Raw genomic sequence first — 16,204 nt, forward strand, 5'->3', positions numbered from 1 at the left:
AGAGGATTTCCCTAGTGGCTAGGAATCTGCCTGCCATTGCAGGGGAGACAGGTTCAGTCCCCGCTCCGGGAAGATTCCACATGCCTCTGGGCAGCCAAGCCTGTGTGCCTCCACCACCGAGCCCTGTGCTTCTCAGCAAGAGAAGTCGCCGCCGTGGCCCCACATACCGCGAGGAAGAGTACCCCCACTCCCTGCACATAGAGAAAGCCCTCGCGTAGCAACAAGAACCCTGTGTAGCCAATAAATGAATAAATAAAAATTTAAAACGTAGACACAAATGGCTCATTTAGGAGGCTGGTGAAGTAATTCAGGTGACATGACAGTGATTTGAATCAGGGCAGTACTTGTGAAGTTTCTGAGAAGTTGAAGTCTCTTTTTAGTTTTTTCAGTTAGGAAACAGAATGTACTGATGGACGGGTTGTGAGTTTGAGAGAAAAACAGAGCAGCCAAGGATATTCCAAGGTTCATTTTGAGCAATAAGAATGATGAAGGGTCCATTAAATGAGCTGAAGGGAGTTGTGCCTGGCACCAGTTTGAGGGGGAATCAAGAATCCCCTTTTGGGCATGTAAAGTTTGGGATGCCTGTTAATCATCTCAGTTAGAGATGCCAGGTAGGCCATTGTATTTGTGAATCTGGAGTCTGTGGGAGAGATCTAGGCAGGGGTGTAAATCTGCGTCACCAGCATTACGATGTAAAAGTGAATGAAAGCACAGAGGTTAAGTGTGAAGAGAAGACAGAAGCCGTCCTAGGACCGTCCCCCTGCCGTTTCCAGTGCTTGACACTAAGCTGGAAAGGAACCCAAAAGGCACTCCTGAATGATGGGTTTGGTTGATTTTTTTTTTTAATTTTTATTTATTTACTGATGACTGTGCTGGCTCAGTAGTTGCAGCTCCCAGGTTCTAAGCAACAGACTTAAGAGAAGGGAGTGGCTACTGCTACCCACGCCAGTATTCTGGCCTGGAGAATTCCATGGACAGCATTCAGGATCATCCCAGCGCAGGGGTCAAACCTGTATCTCGTGCATTGGCAGGTGGATTCTTTACCACCGAGCCACTGGGGAAGCCCTGACTGATGCTTTTTAGGAGCATTGCTGTCTCACATTGAGTTGTAAGTTTCATTTTGCATTGTAATTCCCTCCATTTATGCCTAATCACTAAAGCTTTAACACTTGAGCATCATGCTAGCTGCTCTTGGCAGTGAAGGCAGCACTGTATCCATATTTTGGGATAATGCAAGGTGGAGAAAAACAGGTGCAGCACTGAGAGGCGATGAGGTTCCCTGAAGAAGTTGTGGGGCAGCCTCGAGGGGCTCCCCTGGTAGCTCAGCTGGTGAAGAATTCGCCTGCAGTGCCAGAGACCCTGGTTTGATTCCTGGGTTGGGAAGATCCCCTAGAGAATCGATAAGCTACCCACTCCAGTATTCTTGGGCTTCCCTGGTGGCTCAGACGGTAAGAATCCGCCCGCAGTGTGGGAGACCTGGATTCGATCCCTGGGTTGGGAAGATCCCCTGGAGAAGGGAATGGCTACTGCTACCCACTCCAGTATTCTGGCCTGGAGAATTCCGTGGACAGAGGAGCCTGGGGGGCTACAGTCCATGGGGTCGCAGAGTCGGACACGACAGTGATTTCCCTCACTCACACTAGAGCAAATGCAGGAAGCTGGCCATGCAAGCAAGCCCTGGCAACTCTCACGAGCAGGAAGGGCCTTGCCAACTTATTTTTAAAAATTATTTTTGGCTGTGCTGGGTCTTCTTGCTGTGTGCAGGCTTTCTCTAGTTGCGGCGAGCTGGGCCGCTCTCTAGTTGTAGTGCGCGGGCCTCTCATTGCGGTGGCTTCTCTTGTGGAGCATGGACTCCGGGCTCCGGAGTGTGCAGGCTTCTCATTGCGGTGGCTTCTCTTTTGGAGCATGGACTCCGGGCCCGGGGCGCGCGGGCCTCTCATTGCAGTGGCTTCTCTTGTGGAGCATGGACTCCGGGCTCCGGAGCGCGCGGGCCTCTCATTGCGGTGGCTTCTCTTGTTGTGGAGCATGGACTCCGGCCCCGGAGCGTGCAGGCTTCTTATTGCGGTGGCTTCTCTCGTGGAGCATGGACTCCGGGCTCTGGAGCGCGCGGGCCTCTCATTGCGGTGGCTTCTCTTGTTGTGGAGCATGGACTCCGGCCCTGGAGCGCGCGGGCCTCTCATTGCGGTGGCTTCTCTTGTGGAGCATGGACTCCGGGCTCCGGAGCGTGCAGGCTTCTTATTGCGGTGGCTTCTCTTGTGGAGCATGGACTCCGGGCTCTGGAGCGCGCGGGCCTCTCATTGCGGTGGCTTCTCTTGTTGTGGAGCATGGACTCCGGCCCCGGAGCGTGCAGGCTTCTTATTGCGGTGGCTTCTCTTGTGGAGCATGGACTCCGGGCCCTGGAGCGCGCGGGCCTCTCATTGCGGTGGCTTCTCTTGTGGAGCATGGACTCCGGCCCTGGAGCGCGCGGGCCTCTCATTGCGGTGGCTTCTCTTGTGGAGCATGGACTCCGGGCTCCGGAGCGTGCAGGCTTCTTATTGCGGTGGCTTCTCTTGTGGAGCATGGACTCCGGGCTCTGGAGCGCGTGGGCCTCTCATTGCGGTGGCTTCTCTTGTTGTGGAGCATGGACTCCGGCCCCGGAGCGTGCAGGCTTCTTATTGCGGTGGCTTCTCTTGTGGAGCATGGACTCCGGCCCTGGAGCGCGCGGGCCTCTCATTGCGGTGGCTTCTCTTGTGGAGCATGGACTCCGGGCTCCGGAGCGCGCGGGCCTCTCATTGCGGTGGCTTCTCTTGTGGAGCATGGACTCCGGCCCCGGAGCGTGCAGGCTTCTTATTGCGGTGGCTTCTCTCGTGGAGCATGGACTCCGGGCTCTGGAGCGCGCGGGCCTCTCATTGCGGTGGCTTCTCTTGTGGAGCATGGACTCCGGGCTCCGGAGCGTGCAGGCTTCTTATTGCGGTGGCTTCTCTTGTGGAGCATGGACTCCGGCCCTGGAGCGCGCGGGCCTCTCATTGCGGTGGCTTCTCTTGTGGAGCATGGACTCCGGGCTCCGGAGCGTGCAGGCTTCTTATTGCGGTGGCTTCTCTTGTGGAGCATGGACTCCGGGCTCCGGAGCGCGCGGGCCTCTCATTGCGGTGGCTTCTCTTGTGGAGCATGGACTCCGGGCTCCGGAGCGCGCGGGCCTCTCATTGCGGTGGCTTCTCTTGTTGTGGAGCATGGACTCCGGCCCCGGAGCGTGCAGGCTTCTTATTGCGGTGGCTTCTCTTGTGGAGCATGGACTCCGGCCCTGGAGCGCGCGGGCCTCTCATTGCGGTGGCTTCTCTTGTGGAGCATGGACTCCGGCCCTGGAGCGCGCGGGCCTCTCATTGCGGTGGCTTCTCTTGTGGAGCATGGACTCCGGGCTCCGGAGCGCGCGGGCTTCTCATTGCGGTGGCTTCTCTTGTTGTGGAGCATGGACTCCGGGTTCCGGAGCACGTGGGCTCAGTAAGCTCAGCACTCAGCCTCAGTAGTTGTGAAGCACAGGCTTGGTTGCTCTGCAGCATGTGGGGTCTTCCTGGACGCAGGGATCAAGTCCATACCCCCGAGTTGGCAGGTGAGCTCTTGACCACTGAGCCTCCAGGTAGCCCCTGAGGGGACGCACTCTTGTAAACTGCTGGTTGCAGTTCTGCCACCAGATGGACTTAAGTGTCTGCTCAAGAAGGTGTAACAGGCGGTCTTCTGTATCATCAGTGTTAACTGGGGAAGATTCTTAGATGCACGGTCAGTTCAGATAAATTAATTAAAATCCCCAACATGATATAACTTGAACATCTTTATTTTTCGGAAACCATTATTGGCATCAAAATAGATTCTGTACATAAAAGCCATAAAATTTAGGGTTTTTTTAGCCGTGCTATGTGGCATGTAGGATCTTAGGTCCCTGACCAGGGGGCCCCTGTGCCCACCACAGTGGGAGCACCAGGGAAGGCACATTAGTCTTAAATACCCCTTATCTACTGTTCTTTCCTACCTAAAAATTGAATGTATTTTTCTTATTTTTAGGGGGGTACGATGGGGTATAGGGAGGGCTATGACGGCAGGGCGCTTACAGTCGTGGGCAGTGACACCAGTGGTGAACTGTCAAGAGTTTTCCTTCAGTCATATTGTCTTGGGTTGTAAGTATTTGCTTGAGAGAAGAAATAACTACCAAAGACAAAGAGTGTATCCTCAATTTTATTGTTTAGAACCTACAATTTTAGGTCATTTCTTAAACCACTGAACAATATAGGCATACAGATTTAGAAAACTTACCAAAATGTTCTTTAAAAATTTGTGCTTCAATAGGATTTAGCCTATTTTACTGGCGAAACATAAAAAATGTAGCCCAAATGCAGTCCAATTGACATTTTCCTCTTACAATCTTATTGGCATTCATTTATGGTCAATCTCTATATGTATAGAACCGAGGGCATTACTTTATTGCAGCAAGCTTTAGGTTATAAAATTTAAAGTACATTTGTATCAGGAGTACCTAATATTTGTAAACATTAAAAACAGACATTGTCACTCTTCAGTCCTTCATCTGCTCACTCTTTTTTAAGGTGAGTCCTCCCATTTCTTGTTGAATCATGTATACAATGATGAGCAGGCTCACATGGTCCCCACTACCCCTTTAAGCAAGTATTTGTACATAAATCATGTATGACATTCGTCTGGGTGTTTCCTGAGCACCCACTCAGAGGCAGGAGTCCTCATGTCTGTGCTTGAGAATGACTGAGAGTGACTGTTCAAATGTGGAGGCAGAGCTGACTTTAAACTTAGGTGGACCACATGAAAAATCAACCTTGTCTCTCTTCTGGATTTTCTGTAAGTGAGGGAGGGGTAAAGAGTGTGTGTGTGGTGAAGTGTGTGTGTGTGTGCCTAGCACAAGTGCAGGGTTAGAGTTACACCTTCTCTAAGAAGGTTCTCTTCTTGTGACGCCTTCCCATTAGGAAGAAAGGAGGAAGGAAATGGAGAACTGATAGAGTGTCGTTAAACTATTAGTAGTTAATGCCATGTGTTAGGCACTCTGTTGCTGCTCCCTCGCAAATATCTATGCAACAAGAGTAAATGGGCTTTAGCTGTTTCCTTCTCTAATGGAAGTTGTTCCTGGGCGTCCCAGTCTTTCCTTCCCCTTCTCCTACCCCCAGATGGCCTTTGGCAGGTCCTGGCCTTTCCCATTATCTGCTGCCCTCCATGTCACGACTCCTCAGAGGTACATGGTGGTGAGGAAGAAAAGACCACCCTCTGTTTAGTCCATTAAACTCCCTGTAACACATGCTAGAGAGGAAAAAAAGAGAGGCCAGAAATAAAGCAGAGACTTGTCCTCCCTGAGTTTGGGGCTCCATTAAATATCATCCTGAACAGTAACGATTTAACTGAGAGTGTGGGACTGCGGTCAGAGGGCCTCGGTGCGGGTCTGGGCTCTGTCACCGTTAGCTGCATGGCCATAAGTCAGCTCTGGGCTTTAGTTTCCTCATCTCTCATACGGGAAGAAAACAACACCTGTCTTCCCACGCACAAAAGTCACGGGCATCAAATAAGAAAATGTGCTTAGAATTCCCTTGTAAATGATAAAGTTATGTAAACATAAATTGTTTGGTGGATTAGAATGGATATAAAGGAGAAGAATGATGTGTATGGTTTAAAGGTGTTAATAAAGTTTTATTAAAATTTGCATATGTAAACTGGAGACGGCTGGCCTTCTGGCCGGAGGTCCCGTTCTCATTTCTTTGCCTGTGTGTTCACTAAGTTGCTGATCCTGAGTGACGGTGCCAGTGTCTCTGCTTACAACCTTCTAAGCTCAGCTTCTAGGAGACTGCAGAGACGGTCTGCGCCATCATAAAACCAGTTCCTGAAAAACCAACTTGAATCTCATGTGAGGAAAAAAATACAGTTCCATTAATGGCAAGGGGAATTTTTGGCTATTGGTATAAAATAATGATCACTGCCAAAACTGAAAGAAACAACATTATAGAAAAACCTCCACAGCAATGACTTCCTGCAGAAAACTGGATCCGACCTTCAACTGCTGGATAAACTACTCTCATTTTTGAGATGTATCCGGAAACCACGTTGATATCTTGGTCACCTAGAAAAATACATATATTATTTTAACTACAGAAAAAAATAATGATTCATTAATAGTAAGAAGGGGAAAGTCAGTGCATTTCTGTAAAGTCCTTTGTGATTATAAGATACTCCTTTCCTAAGTGAGGCTAAGTATCACAAAAGACAAGGACAGTGGTGATCATGAGTGCAAAGAATCTGATTGCTTTTCGTGTTTCAGATGAGAAATGTGCCCATTGTCTAATTATCCAATATTAGAGTCTTCTCAACTCTGAGGTGACTTGATAAGAAGGCTAGGGCCTTCCCTGACAGTCTAGTGGTTAAGAATCTGCCTTCCACTGCAGGGGACATAGGTTTGATCCCTGGTCAGGGAACTAATATCCCACATGCCTCAAAGCAACTAGTAGCCCACACACCACAACTGCTGAGCCTGCAGGCTCTGGAGCCCACGTGCTACAAGTAGAGAGCCCGGCTGCCACAACTGAAACCTGAAGCAGCCACATAAACGTATAAATGTTTGAAGAGGAAAAGGCTGTTGTCACTATTGCCTCTGGACCACTCCAGAGTGAGCGCACCGAGGAACTGGGTTAAGATGATTAGTGAGAAATGAATGTGGCTTTTTCGCTTTTTTGTTCTTGTTTTTTTTGGCTTGCCTGCTCAAGAATCATTTTCACATAATTGATGGTGAAGTAATGGAGGCTTCATTTCCAAAAGAGAAGACAACTGACAAATACTAATTGCCTGTAGCTACAACAAACCCACAGTGACCTGGACAGACTTTTATTTTAAAAGTACCACCTCAAATCATATATCTGATAAGAGGTTAAGATTCAAAATATATAAAGAATGCACACAACTCAATAGCTTACCCCCCAAAAAATCTGATTAAAAGATGGGCAGAGGATCTGACAGACATTTTTCCAAAGAAGAAATGAAGATGACCAAAAAGCACATGAAAAGATGCTCAGTATCATGAATTATCAGATAAATGCAAATCAAAACCACCTCACACCTGTTAGAACAACTATGATCAAAACGACAGAAAACGTCAGTGAGGACTTGGAGAAAAGGGACTCCCGTGCATTGTGTGAAAAATGTAAATTGGTGCAGTTGCTATGAAAAATAGTAGGAGACTCCTCAAGAAATTGAAAATAGAACTTCCAAATGATCCAACAGTTCCACTCCTGAGTATTTACCTAAGAAAATGAAAATACTAATTTGAAAAGATATGTGCACTTCTGTGCTCATTACAGCATTATTTACAACAGCCAAGATAAGGAAGTGTGTTAGTCACTCAGTTGGGTCCAATTCTTTGCGACCCCATGGACTGTAGCCTGCCAGTCCCTTCTGTCCATGGAATTCCCCAGGCAAGAATATTGGAGTGGGTTGCCATTTCCTCCTCCAGGGGATCTTCCCGACCCCCGGACGGAACACAAATCTCTGGCATTGCAGGCAGATTCTTTACCATCTAAGCCTCCAGGGAAGCATAATGAAACAAATATCCATTAGCGGATGAATGAATAAAGATGAGTGTATATATATGTACAATGGAATACTCTTCAGCTATTAAAAAATGACCTTTTGCCATTTGCAGCTACGTGGATGGCCCTTGAGGACATTATGCTAAGTGAAATAATTCAGACAAAAGCAAACACCATAAATTCAACAACAGCAAAGCAAGCAAGCTCAGTTACAGAGAATAGACTGATGGTTCCTAGAGGTGGAGGGAATCGGGATTGGGTGAGGATGCAAATGGGTGAAGGGAGTCAAAAGTTAATACAGATTTCCAATTATAAAATAGATAAGTCCTGAGGCTGTAATGTATAGCACAGTGAATATAATTGTTAATACTATTGCATATTTGAAAGTTGATACAAGAATAGATCTTAGAAGTCCTCATTACAAGAAATTTTTTTTGTAATTATGTAAGGTGACATCAATTGGACTTAATGTGGTGATCATTTTGCAATATATACAAATATGGAATCATTTTATATCTAATGTTATAGTAGGTATAATATTACCTATAATAATAATTCTATAAGAATATAATTATAATATTAGGTATACAACTAATGATATATTTCAATTATACCTCAATAAAACAGTGTATTACCATAGTACTTAAAAAGAACCCTTCTCACCCCTGGGTATACGTCAGAATCACTGCAAAGCCTTTTGCCCCAACCAAATGAATCAGACTCTCTTAAAAGTTGGGACCAAGTTGGTATTTAATTTAAAATGCTCCCCAGCTGATTCTAATGTATGATGAGGGCTGAGAACATTTACGGCCAAAGCTTCCTCAGCCTTCCATGCGAGATCTTTCTCTCCAGCACTCACTAGTCTGGGCTTGAGTGATACAGCCATTAAGTTTGTTTCATGCAGGACTCAAGAGGACACCTCCTAAGCCTGCCTTTCCATTCCCTTCATGGAATGGTTGGAAGTAGCCGGCGCCTTCCTCCCGGGAAGGGCTCTCTCCCTGGCCCTGGCTCTGCCCGCCGCCCTCTTGGGACATGCAGCTACCACGGCAGGGCCCTCACGGTGAGGCCGCAGAGACGGAAGCAGAGAAGCTGCCCATGGGTCTTGTGAACACACTAGGTTTTGCCCTGGAGGGCGTTGTGTGCTGGCGGTGTACTCCATGCACAGGAAGTGGTTCTCAATTGAATTTTTGCAAACGAGGCTGGGGTATAAGGACCCCGCCTGGGGTCAAGTCGGTGGTTTCCATAATGTGCTTCACCAAATGAGTGGAGCGGGGGCGGGGGGCATAGCCCATCCGTGCCTACGTGACCTCTTCACACCAAAAGTGACTTCAAGAAAGTCGAGGTGATCTGGGGACTTCCCACCTTCCCTGGTGGTGCAGGAGATAAGGAACTGTCTGCCAGTGCAGGAGACAAGGATTCAACCCCTGCTCTGGCAAGATTCCACATGCAGTGGAGCAGCTAAGCCCTTGTGCCACAACCACTGAGCCTGCGCTTTAGAGAAGCCACCAAGTGGGAAGCGCGCGCGCCGCACCCGAGCAGAGCAACAGAGGCCCAGCGCACGCAAAATAAAAAAAGTTGAGATGATTTAATATGGTTTCCTACATCCAACCTAAAAGTGCAGCACGTTTCTGTTTTACAATATAATAGCTGCTTAGCTGCACTTTAAAAGTTTTTAAACACTTGTTATGTAAACATACTTTTTCCCTGGGCGTGGCTGGCTGGATGGGTTGAGTGCTGGGGAGGGGCGGGCCTCTACTGCCCCAGGCCGCTTCCTCACGAAGCGGAGCGCTGACGGCTAAGGGCAGGTGGGCTTCTGGCTCTGCCCCCCTGCTGTCACTGTGGGCTGCTGCCCTCTTGGGATCTGTTCCGTTCTCGGGTACCTTTGGGGTAGGGAGGGGAAGAGACGCCTGTGCTTACCAGAGTCATGTCTGATCACTTCATCTTTTATCATCCGGAATCCGTCTCCTCCTCCGACGAGGAAGCTGGGGAGGATCACCTTGTACACCTTGTCCATTCTGAGAGGCTCGTAACTGGGCACACGACACTGGGTGCAAAGAACCTCCAACTTGACCACCCTGTCCCCAGGGTTTCGGGAAATATCGTACACCACGTGAATTCCTAGAAAAGAAGTGAGGCTGCAGTCTTCACTGGATCCAAAGGAAAATTTGTTTTCTAAGAAAGATTTTGGCCCAAGTCTGGAGTTGGGGGCAGCGGCTTAGTTTTCATTTAGTTTGAGCGAGATTTCAGCAAGAGAGCTGAGAGCTGAAGTGACGCTGCAGCTACCGTATCTGGTTAAGTTTATCCTTTCTGGTAGACCTGAGAACCCCTGGGGAGGAAACTGGCTTTCAGGGTGGGCAATCGGGGACTCTGCAGGGAGAAACCACACCCTTTTAAAATCATGAATTAATCGGTCCAGCAACTTGGTTCAGTAAGTTTGGAAAATGAACAGATGAGAGGTACAGGATGTTTACCATTTTGCTGATCAATAAATAGTTAATAATTTGGCCTGGGTGACTTCTGCGAAATATACAACTACCCAGCACAGTGCCTATCTCTGTTCCCTCTGCACTCTCCTGGAAAATGCAGAATATCTGAGCAACCCTACGGGCAGCGGGTGGGACCCCACCACCCTCTGCAGTCCCTCAGTCCCAGCAGTGGGGTGCTCCAGAACTTCCCAGAAGGGGGAAGACTTGAAAAGCAGTCAGACCTCTCAGTGGGGTCTACCATCTACAGTACAAACAGTGAGGTCATACTATGGTGTCAGAGTCAATTAAGATTATTCATGTTAATTTTAAGTTTAACTCATTGGACTGTGGAGTCAGTGGTTGACAAAAGCACTTTAGAAGTCCTTAACAATTTGGGAAGCATTTATTTTCCTTCCACTTTCATGGCAATCCATAAGATGAGCAGGCACATTTTCTCACTGTTCTTTGGGAAGCTGAATGAAGACTTGCCCCAGGTCCCACTGGAACTAGAACCTGGTTCCAATGTCTTGTCCTGGCTGCCCCTCGCAGAAATCGTCTTTATTAATAGTGATTGGACATTGCATCCCCTTGAACCTCTGCATGCTTCCAGACAATTACCAGACGGTAGAACAGAAAAAGGGTTTGTTTTGTTTTTACAAAGAATATTGAATGTTTAAGCAACTAAGGTTTTAAAAGAAACTAGACCTCAAGACAGCTGACCTGCTTAGACCCAGAGTGCCAGCTCCTGCAGAGAAGATCGTCTGATGTCCAAATCAGACTTGGCAAATATCGCTCATTTTCAAGGCCTTGGGGCTTTGACCTCAACCTATTCTCTGTGGTCTGGGAGTCCACAGCCACTGAAAGACTGTGCGTTGGTGTTGGGTGTGTGAAGCCCGAATAAGCCTGGCCGGGAGGTCCTGGTGAGGGGGGAGCTAAGCCAACCAGCAGGAAGCCTTCCCTCGCCTTGGAAGGTGACTTACCCCCCACCTGCAGAAACTCGCCCGTGGCCTGGCCGTAGCGGTGCACGCTGTGCTCGAAGGCCGCCTTCAGGGTGGAGCCTTTCAGCTGGACCAGGTCAAAGGTGCCTCCAAAGGGCAACACGGCAGCCAGGTTCTCCCAGGTGATCGTGCCTGAGGGTAGTCACAGTGAGCCCAGAGGGAACACGGCCTGCGAACGAGCCCGGTGTCCTTCAGGACCCGCAGAGGAGGTAAAGAAGACGGGGCCACGAGGAGGCTCTGAGGACAGCATAGCTGAGTCTGAGTGTTCCTGATGCTCGGGAAGACGGGGATCAGGAGGCCCCCGGCTGTGCCCTCCTCTGCGGAGACTGTGTTGACAGTTTATCAGGGAAGATGACTAGGGCTTCCCTGGTGGGTCAGTGGTAAAGAACCTGCCTGCCAATGCAGGAGACATGGGAGGCCTGGGTTTGATCCCTGGGTCAGGAAGATCCCCTGGATGAGGCCATGACAGCCCACTCCAGTATTCTTGCCTGGAGAATCCCATGGACAGAGGAGCCTGGTGGGCTACAAGTCCATAGGGTCTCACAGAGTTGGACTCGACTGAAGCGACTCAGCATGCACGTATGCAGGGAAGATGACGGGAGTGTCCTGAATGTCTGTCTGGTTGGCTGGTTTTACTATGTGCTACAGTTCAGGGTATCTGCAGATGCACTAAAGGAAGGCATCCAGCTGTTTTGTCCAGGGCTTGAGATTGGCAGTTTTTTCCTCCTCTTTCCAGATATCCAGGTGGAAGCTGTCACTATTTTGCATAAATCAGTCAATGATTCATGTGAGTCAGAAGTTTAAATTTTTTTTTTTAATTTTTGGTTGTACCGCACAGCATGTGGGATCGTAGTTGCCCGACCAGGGATTGAACCCATGCCCCCTGCGTTGTAAGTGCAGAGTCTTAACCACTGGACCACCAAGTCAGAAGTTTAGGGAAAGCTTGGTTCCACGAAGGCTAACCGCTCCCTCTGTGCACACGCATCCGGGAATGCAATCGGGTGGGGCGCGGAGGTGAGTGGCAGCTAGCCCACGCTGAGGGGCCTGGCACCGTGGGCTGCGGCTGGCAGCACAGGGGAGCTAAGGCTGCCCATGGCCAGGTTTGGGGAGCTGGTCAGACAGAGAGCTGAGGCCAGGGCGCAGGAGCATACCATTGTTCCGCTCGTCAATGGGCGACCGGATGCCACCTCCATTTAGAATGCACATGGACACGTGGTTCCAGGACATCTCATCCGGGTGTCTCAGGTTGTTGTTAATCTGCAACAGCAGCAGGAATTTACACTCGTCATCCTGGGCCTTCTTTCTGAGGGTTCGTTCCCAGAAATGAAGCTGGTTTTCTTCTGCCCCTGTGTGCCCGGAGCTCGCTCAATTGTCAAAACTAGCTTTGTGATCTGAGAAGCAACAGTGAGATACTGTACCAGTCCCAGGTCAGAGCAGCCAGCAGCTCTGAGACCCTCTCCTAAGACCCTGCATCCCCAGAGCAGGGGCCCTGAGCAAAGCCCCCCCAGCAAAGGCTGGGGGCCCCTGTGCAGAGTGGCTCATCGGACTGCTCCCTCAGGGCGGGCCCCACACTTGCTCCTGAGGGCAGAGCCCAGAACCCTTTCAGCTCTAGACCTCAGGCCACCAAGAATCCTGGCATCCTGGTCTAGGTCCTCAGCCAGTTCCCAAGCTGGCAATTTTGGAGACACAGAGACAGCCCCTGAGATGGAGTTCCAGTCTTTTTTTTTTAACATAATATGTGTTTAGTGACAAGAAATGAATACATTCTCATTTGAAAAAATAGGATGGGGGAGAAGGTGAGGGAGACACGGGGTCTCGGCCAGGAGGACAGCGCGGCGGCAGTGTTCCACTGTCTCCTTGCACACCTGCCCCACGCAGTCACACTCCGGCTTCTCCAAGCTGCTTGTCTCGCCTGGATCGCATGGCACTTAGGAGCCAGCGCTGATCCTGCCTTGGGAAGTGTGAGTGTTGTCATTCACTTGGCAGGCTTTTTCTTTTTTTTAATTATTTTTAACTGACGGATAATTGCATTACAATGCTGTGTTGGTTTCTGCCATACAACAACGTGAGTCAGCACTTGGCAGACTTTTATCGAGTGTGGCTTCATCCTAAGTACCAGGCACAGAGCTGCGCACAAAGGCCCTTGGGTTCCCCTGGGCGTGGTGAGCTTGACCCTGAGACCTCAGCTCGGCGTGGCCCCTGGGGGGCTGCCCGCAGACAGGTGGATGGAGGGGCGCTTTGGGTGTGAGATCTCACTCACCATGGGACTTACTATCCTCACGATAACTACATGTCATCGTTCGCTGCTTCCCACAAGGCCAAGTTTTCAGGGCCAAGAGGAGACAGATCAGGGAAACGTAGTCTGGCCTTGTTGGGCCCAAGCAAAAGTGTTTTATCTACTGTGTCCACATCTTCAGAGAAGCAGAGTTTGTGGAGTCAGATCATCTTACAAAAGGAAAGCCGTATCCAAAACTCAGGCAAGATGAGCACCTCGAAATAAAGGCTTCACCCTTGTCCAGCAATAAAGAGGTTAATCGTCCTGTCTGGGCCTCAGAGACTACACGGAGGCCTCTGACCTTGCTCCCAACCCGCCTGGACACTGCCCTGCCTGCTGCGGTGTCAGCCGCGCGTGCCGTGAGGGTTGGCCGAGGGCCACCACAGATAGACAGATCTTTGAATTTGCTGAGCCATCTGGCCAACCAGGACCAATCGACTGGGACTTAACAACATTCCAAGATTCGCAGAACAGGGCAAACAGCATCGTAAAAAAGGTGGGTGTTGCTCAGACGCTCAGTCGTGTCTGACTCTGCAACCCGGTGGACTGCAGCGCGCCTGGCTTCCCCGTCCTTTGCTATCTCTGGGAGTTTGCTTAAACTCGTGTACATTGAGTCGATGATGTCATCCAACCATCTCATCGTCTGTAGCTCCCTTCTCCTCCTGCCTTCAATCTTTCCCAGCATCAGGATCTTTTCCAAGACCTATGTAACCTACATTAGAAAGATTAACATAATACCAGGGCTGCAGATTTGCTTGCAGACTGATGATGGTTTGCAGCCTGGGGATTGTGAGCAGGAACCCCAAACTGCGGTCTTTGAAGTCTCATCCACAGAGCAGAAATGCTGCCTTGGACCTTTTCCCAGTTGGAACTCCAGATGTGCTATGTCACGGGACTTCCCAGCACTGTTTGTCTGTTTGTTAGTCAAAGCCCAATTTGGTGATGTATCCTCTGCTGTTCCTATTTCTCTTTTCCTTTAATGTTAGTATATTGAAAGTAAGTTAGATAATTCTCTAATAAATGTTTGTATTCTTTATTTGTATATAACAAGTGGCTTATTTTGTTGGCAAACCTCTTGAACCTGAGATAAAAATGAAAACTTTCTACAAAACAGGGGTGGTCCACTGGTATGGTTCAGGCACCTTCCCAAAGTACTCAGTGTGAATCTACACCAAGCTTTTATCTGGGCATTAATTTTTAAAAAGCATTTTTATTGGAGTACAGTTGCTTGTAATGTTCTGTTAGTTTCTGCTTACAGCAGAGTGGATCAGCCACATTTCCTCCCCTTTTTGGATTTCCTCCCCAAGGAGGTCACCACAGAGCACCGGCTCCCTGCGCTATGTGGCAGGTCCTCCTGAGTTACCTATTTGGGCATTAATCTTTAGAAGTCTTCAGTTCTGCAGCTGTCAGCTTGTCCTCACATCCTCCCCCCCTCCTCCCATCTCTCCTGCACCCTCCCTCCCTCCCTCCTCCCATCTCTCCTGCACCCTCCCTCCCTCCCTCCTCCCATCTCTCCTGCACCCTCCCTCCCTCCTCCCATCTCTCCTGCACCCTCCCTCCCTCCTCCCATCTCTCCTGCACCCTCCCTCCCTCCTCCCATCTCTCCTGCACCCTCCCTCCCTCTTCCCATCTCTCCTGCACCCTCCCATGGCGTAGGCCCTGCTCTCCCGGGAGCCACTCACCATAGCGTCACAAATGAGGTTGCCCAGGTTGCATTCTCGAAAGCGGCAGGACTGAGTGGTGCCATCCAGGTAGACAATTGTTTTCCCCAATTCCTGGGTCGAATAGTTATCTAATTTTACCCGCCATTTGTTAATATCTGCTTTTATATTTGGATCTAGAAGAAAACAAACAAATCAGCCTGCAGTTAAAGCAGATCTCACACTGGCTTAAATGTCATTCAGCTAACCTGGTGTGAGTCTACAGTTCTTCACCATATTTGTGTACATTTTGGTTTTTGGCCAAGAAGTTTCCTTAGGAATGTCTGTTCTGTTTCCTGGAAATAAGGTCCTGCTTGGATCTTAAAATGCCAAGTGAACCAAAATCAACTCATCACGTCTGACCACCTGCTGGCCCACCGGGGATAGCATTCGTGGTGTAGATGGGGGCAATGGTGATGCTCACACTTGGCAGGTAAAGGGGTCAGAGGTCCTGCTATGGGGCCCTGGCCCCTCCCTCTGGCTGTTGGGAGCCCTGACTCTCCAGGGCCCCTGATCAGCAGTCCTTCCCTATCTGAACCCAGGCCTCCCCCAGTTCTCCTCTGGGACTTGAGCTGAGTGGCTCTCCTCTGCCAGGGTAGAGCTGAATAAAGCACACCAAGCGGTGACAGTGTCTGGTGCTGAGAGAGCTTGGAGAAGCCCATGGGGACTTCTGAAATTTGGGTGTGTTTTAAATCTCCTTATCCAAGAAGACAGTAGGGTATACTCAAGGAAGAAACTCACTTCTTCAGAAACATTGTCCTGAAACATTAACAAAACAAAAAAACACAATCCAGCCATCTAATCTTGGGATTGGTGGATCACTGCCCTGAATTTCACATACCTTCTGGGATGCTGCTGTTGAGAAGAATGGGATTTCCATGTGAAGTGACAACATTTCCTTTTTCATCAAACTCAACCTTCAAATAGCCTAGGTATTTGCCAAAAGCATAGGCCTGGACCACGGGAACCTTCCGTCCATCATCAGAAGTGACTATGAATGGGTACTGCCCTGCTGGCACCTCTTTGGAAGGTGGATTGCCTGCAATGAAAGACCCAGAGCTGATCAAGTCAGGCCTTGTTCACAGCTGGCTGTGGGCCCGCAGGCCACCATCCAGGTGACTGCAAATTCTGAACCAATGATTCCCCAGCTGCTGCTCTACACAGCTGGTCTTTCAGAGCCTGACTTGGGCATCTGCCCCGGTTT

The 16,204-nt window shown here is 49.4% G+C and overlaps 1 protein-coding gene across 2 annotated transcripts in view; it reads right to left on the reverse strand.

Moving 5' to 3' along the window:
* Positions 1 to 4,188: 4,188 nt before the first annotated feature.
* The window catches only part of NT5E (5'-nucleotidase ecto), a 58,565-nt gene continuing 46,549 nt past the window's right edge, over positions 4,189 to 16,204 (reverse strand). Inside the window, exons 4-9 of one of the 2 annotated variants that reach the window (XM_065911459.1) lie at positions 15,842 to 16,039; positions 14,983 to 15,137; positions 12,177 to 12,282; positions 11,008 to 11,157; positions 9,480 to 9,680; positions 4,189 to 6,103 (exon numbers count right to left, since the gene is read on the reverse strand). In XM_065911459.1, coding sequence (XP_065767531.1) covers positions 5,937 to 6,103; positions 9,480 to 9,680; positions 11,008 to 11,157; positions 12,177 to 12,282; positions 14,983 to 15,137; positions 15,842 to 16,039 — 977 coding nt within the window. In that variant the 3' untranslated portion in view covers positions 4,189 to 5,936. The remainder of the gene's footprint in view (positions 6,104 to 9,479; positions 9,681 to 11,007; positions 11,158 to 12,176; positions 12,283 to 14,982; positions 15,138 to 15,841; positions 16,040 to 16,204) is intronic. The other variant, XM_065911460.1, reaches the window with a different exon arrangement.

Source organism: Muntiacus reevesi, chromosome 19 (assembly GCF_963930625.1).
Source record: "Muntiacus reevesi chromosome 19, mMunRee1.1, whole genome shotgun sequence".
Lineage (NCBI taxonomy): Eukaryota > Metazoa > Chordata > Mammalia > Artiodactyla > Cervidae > Muntiacus > Muntiacus reevesi.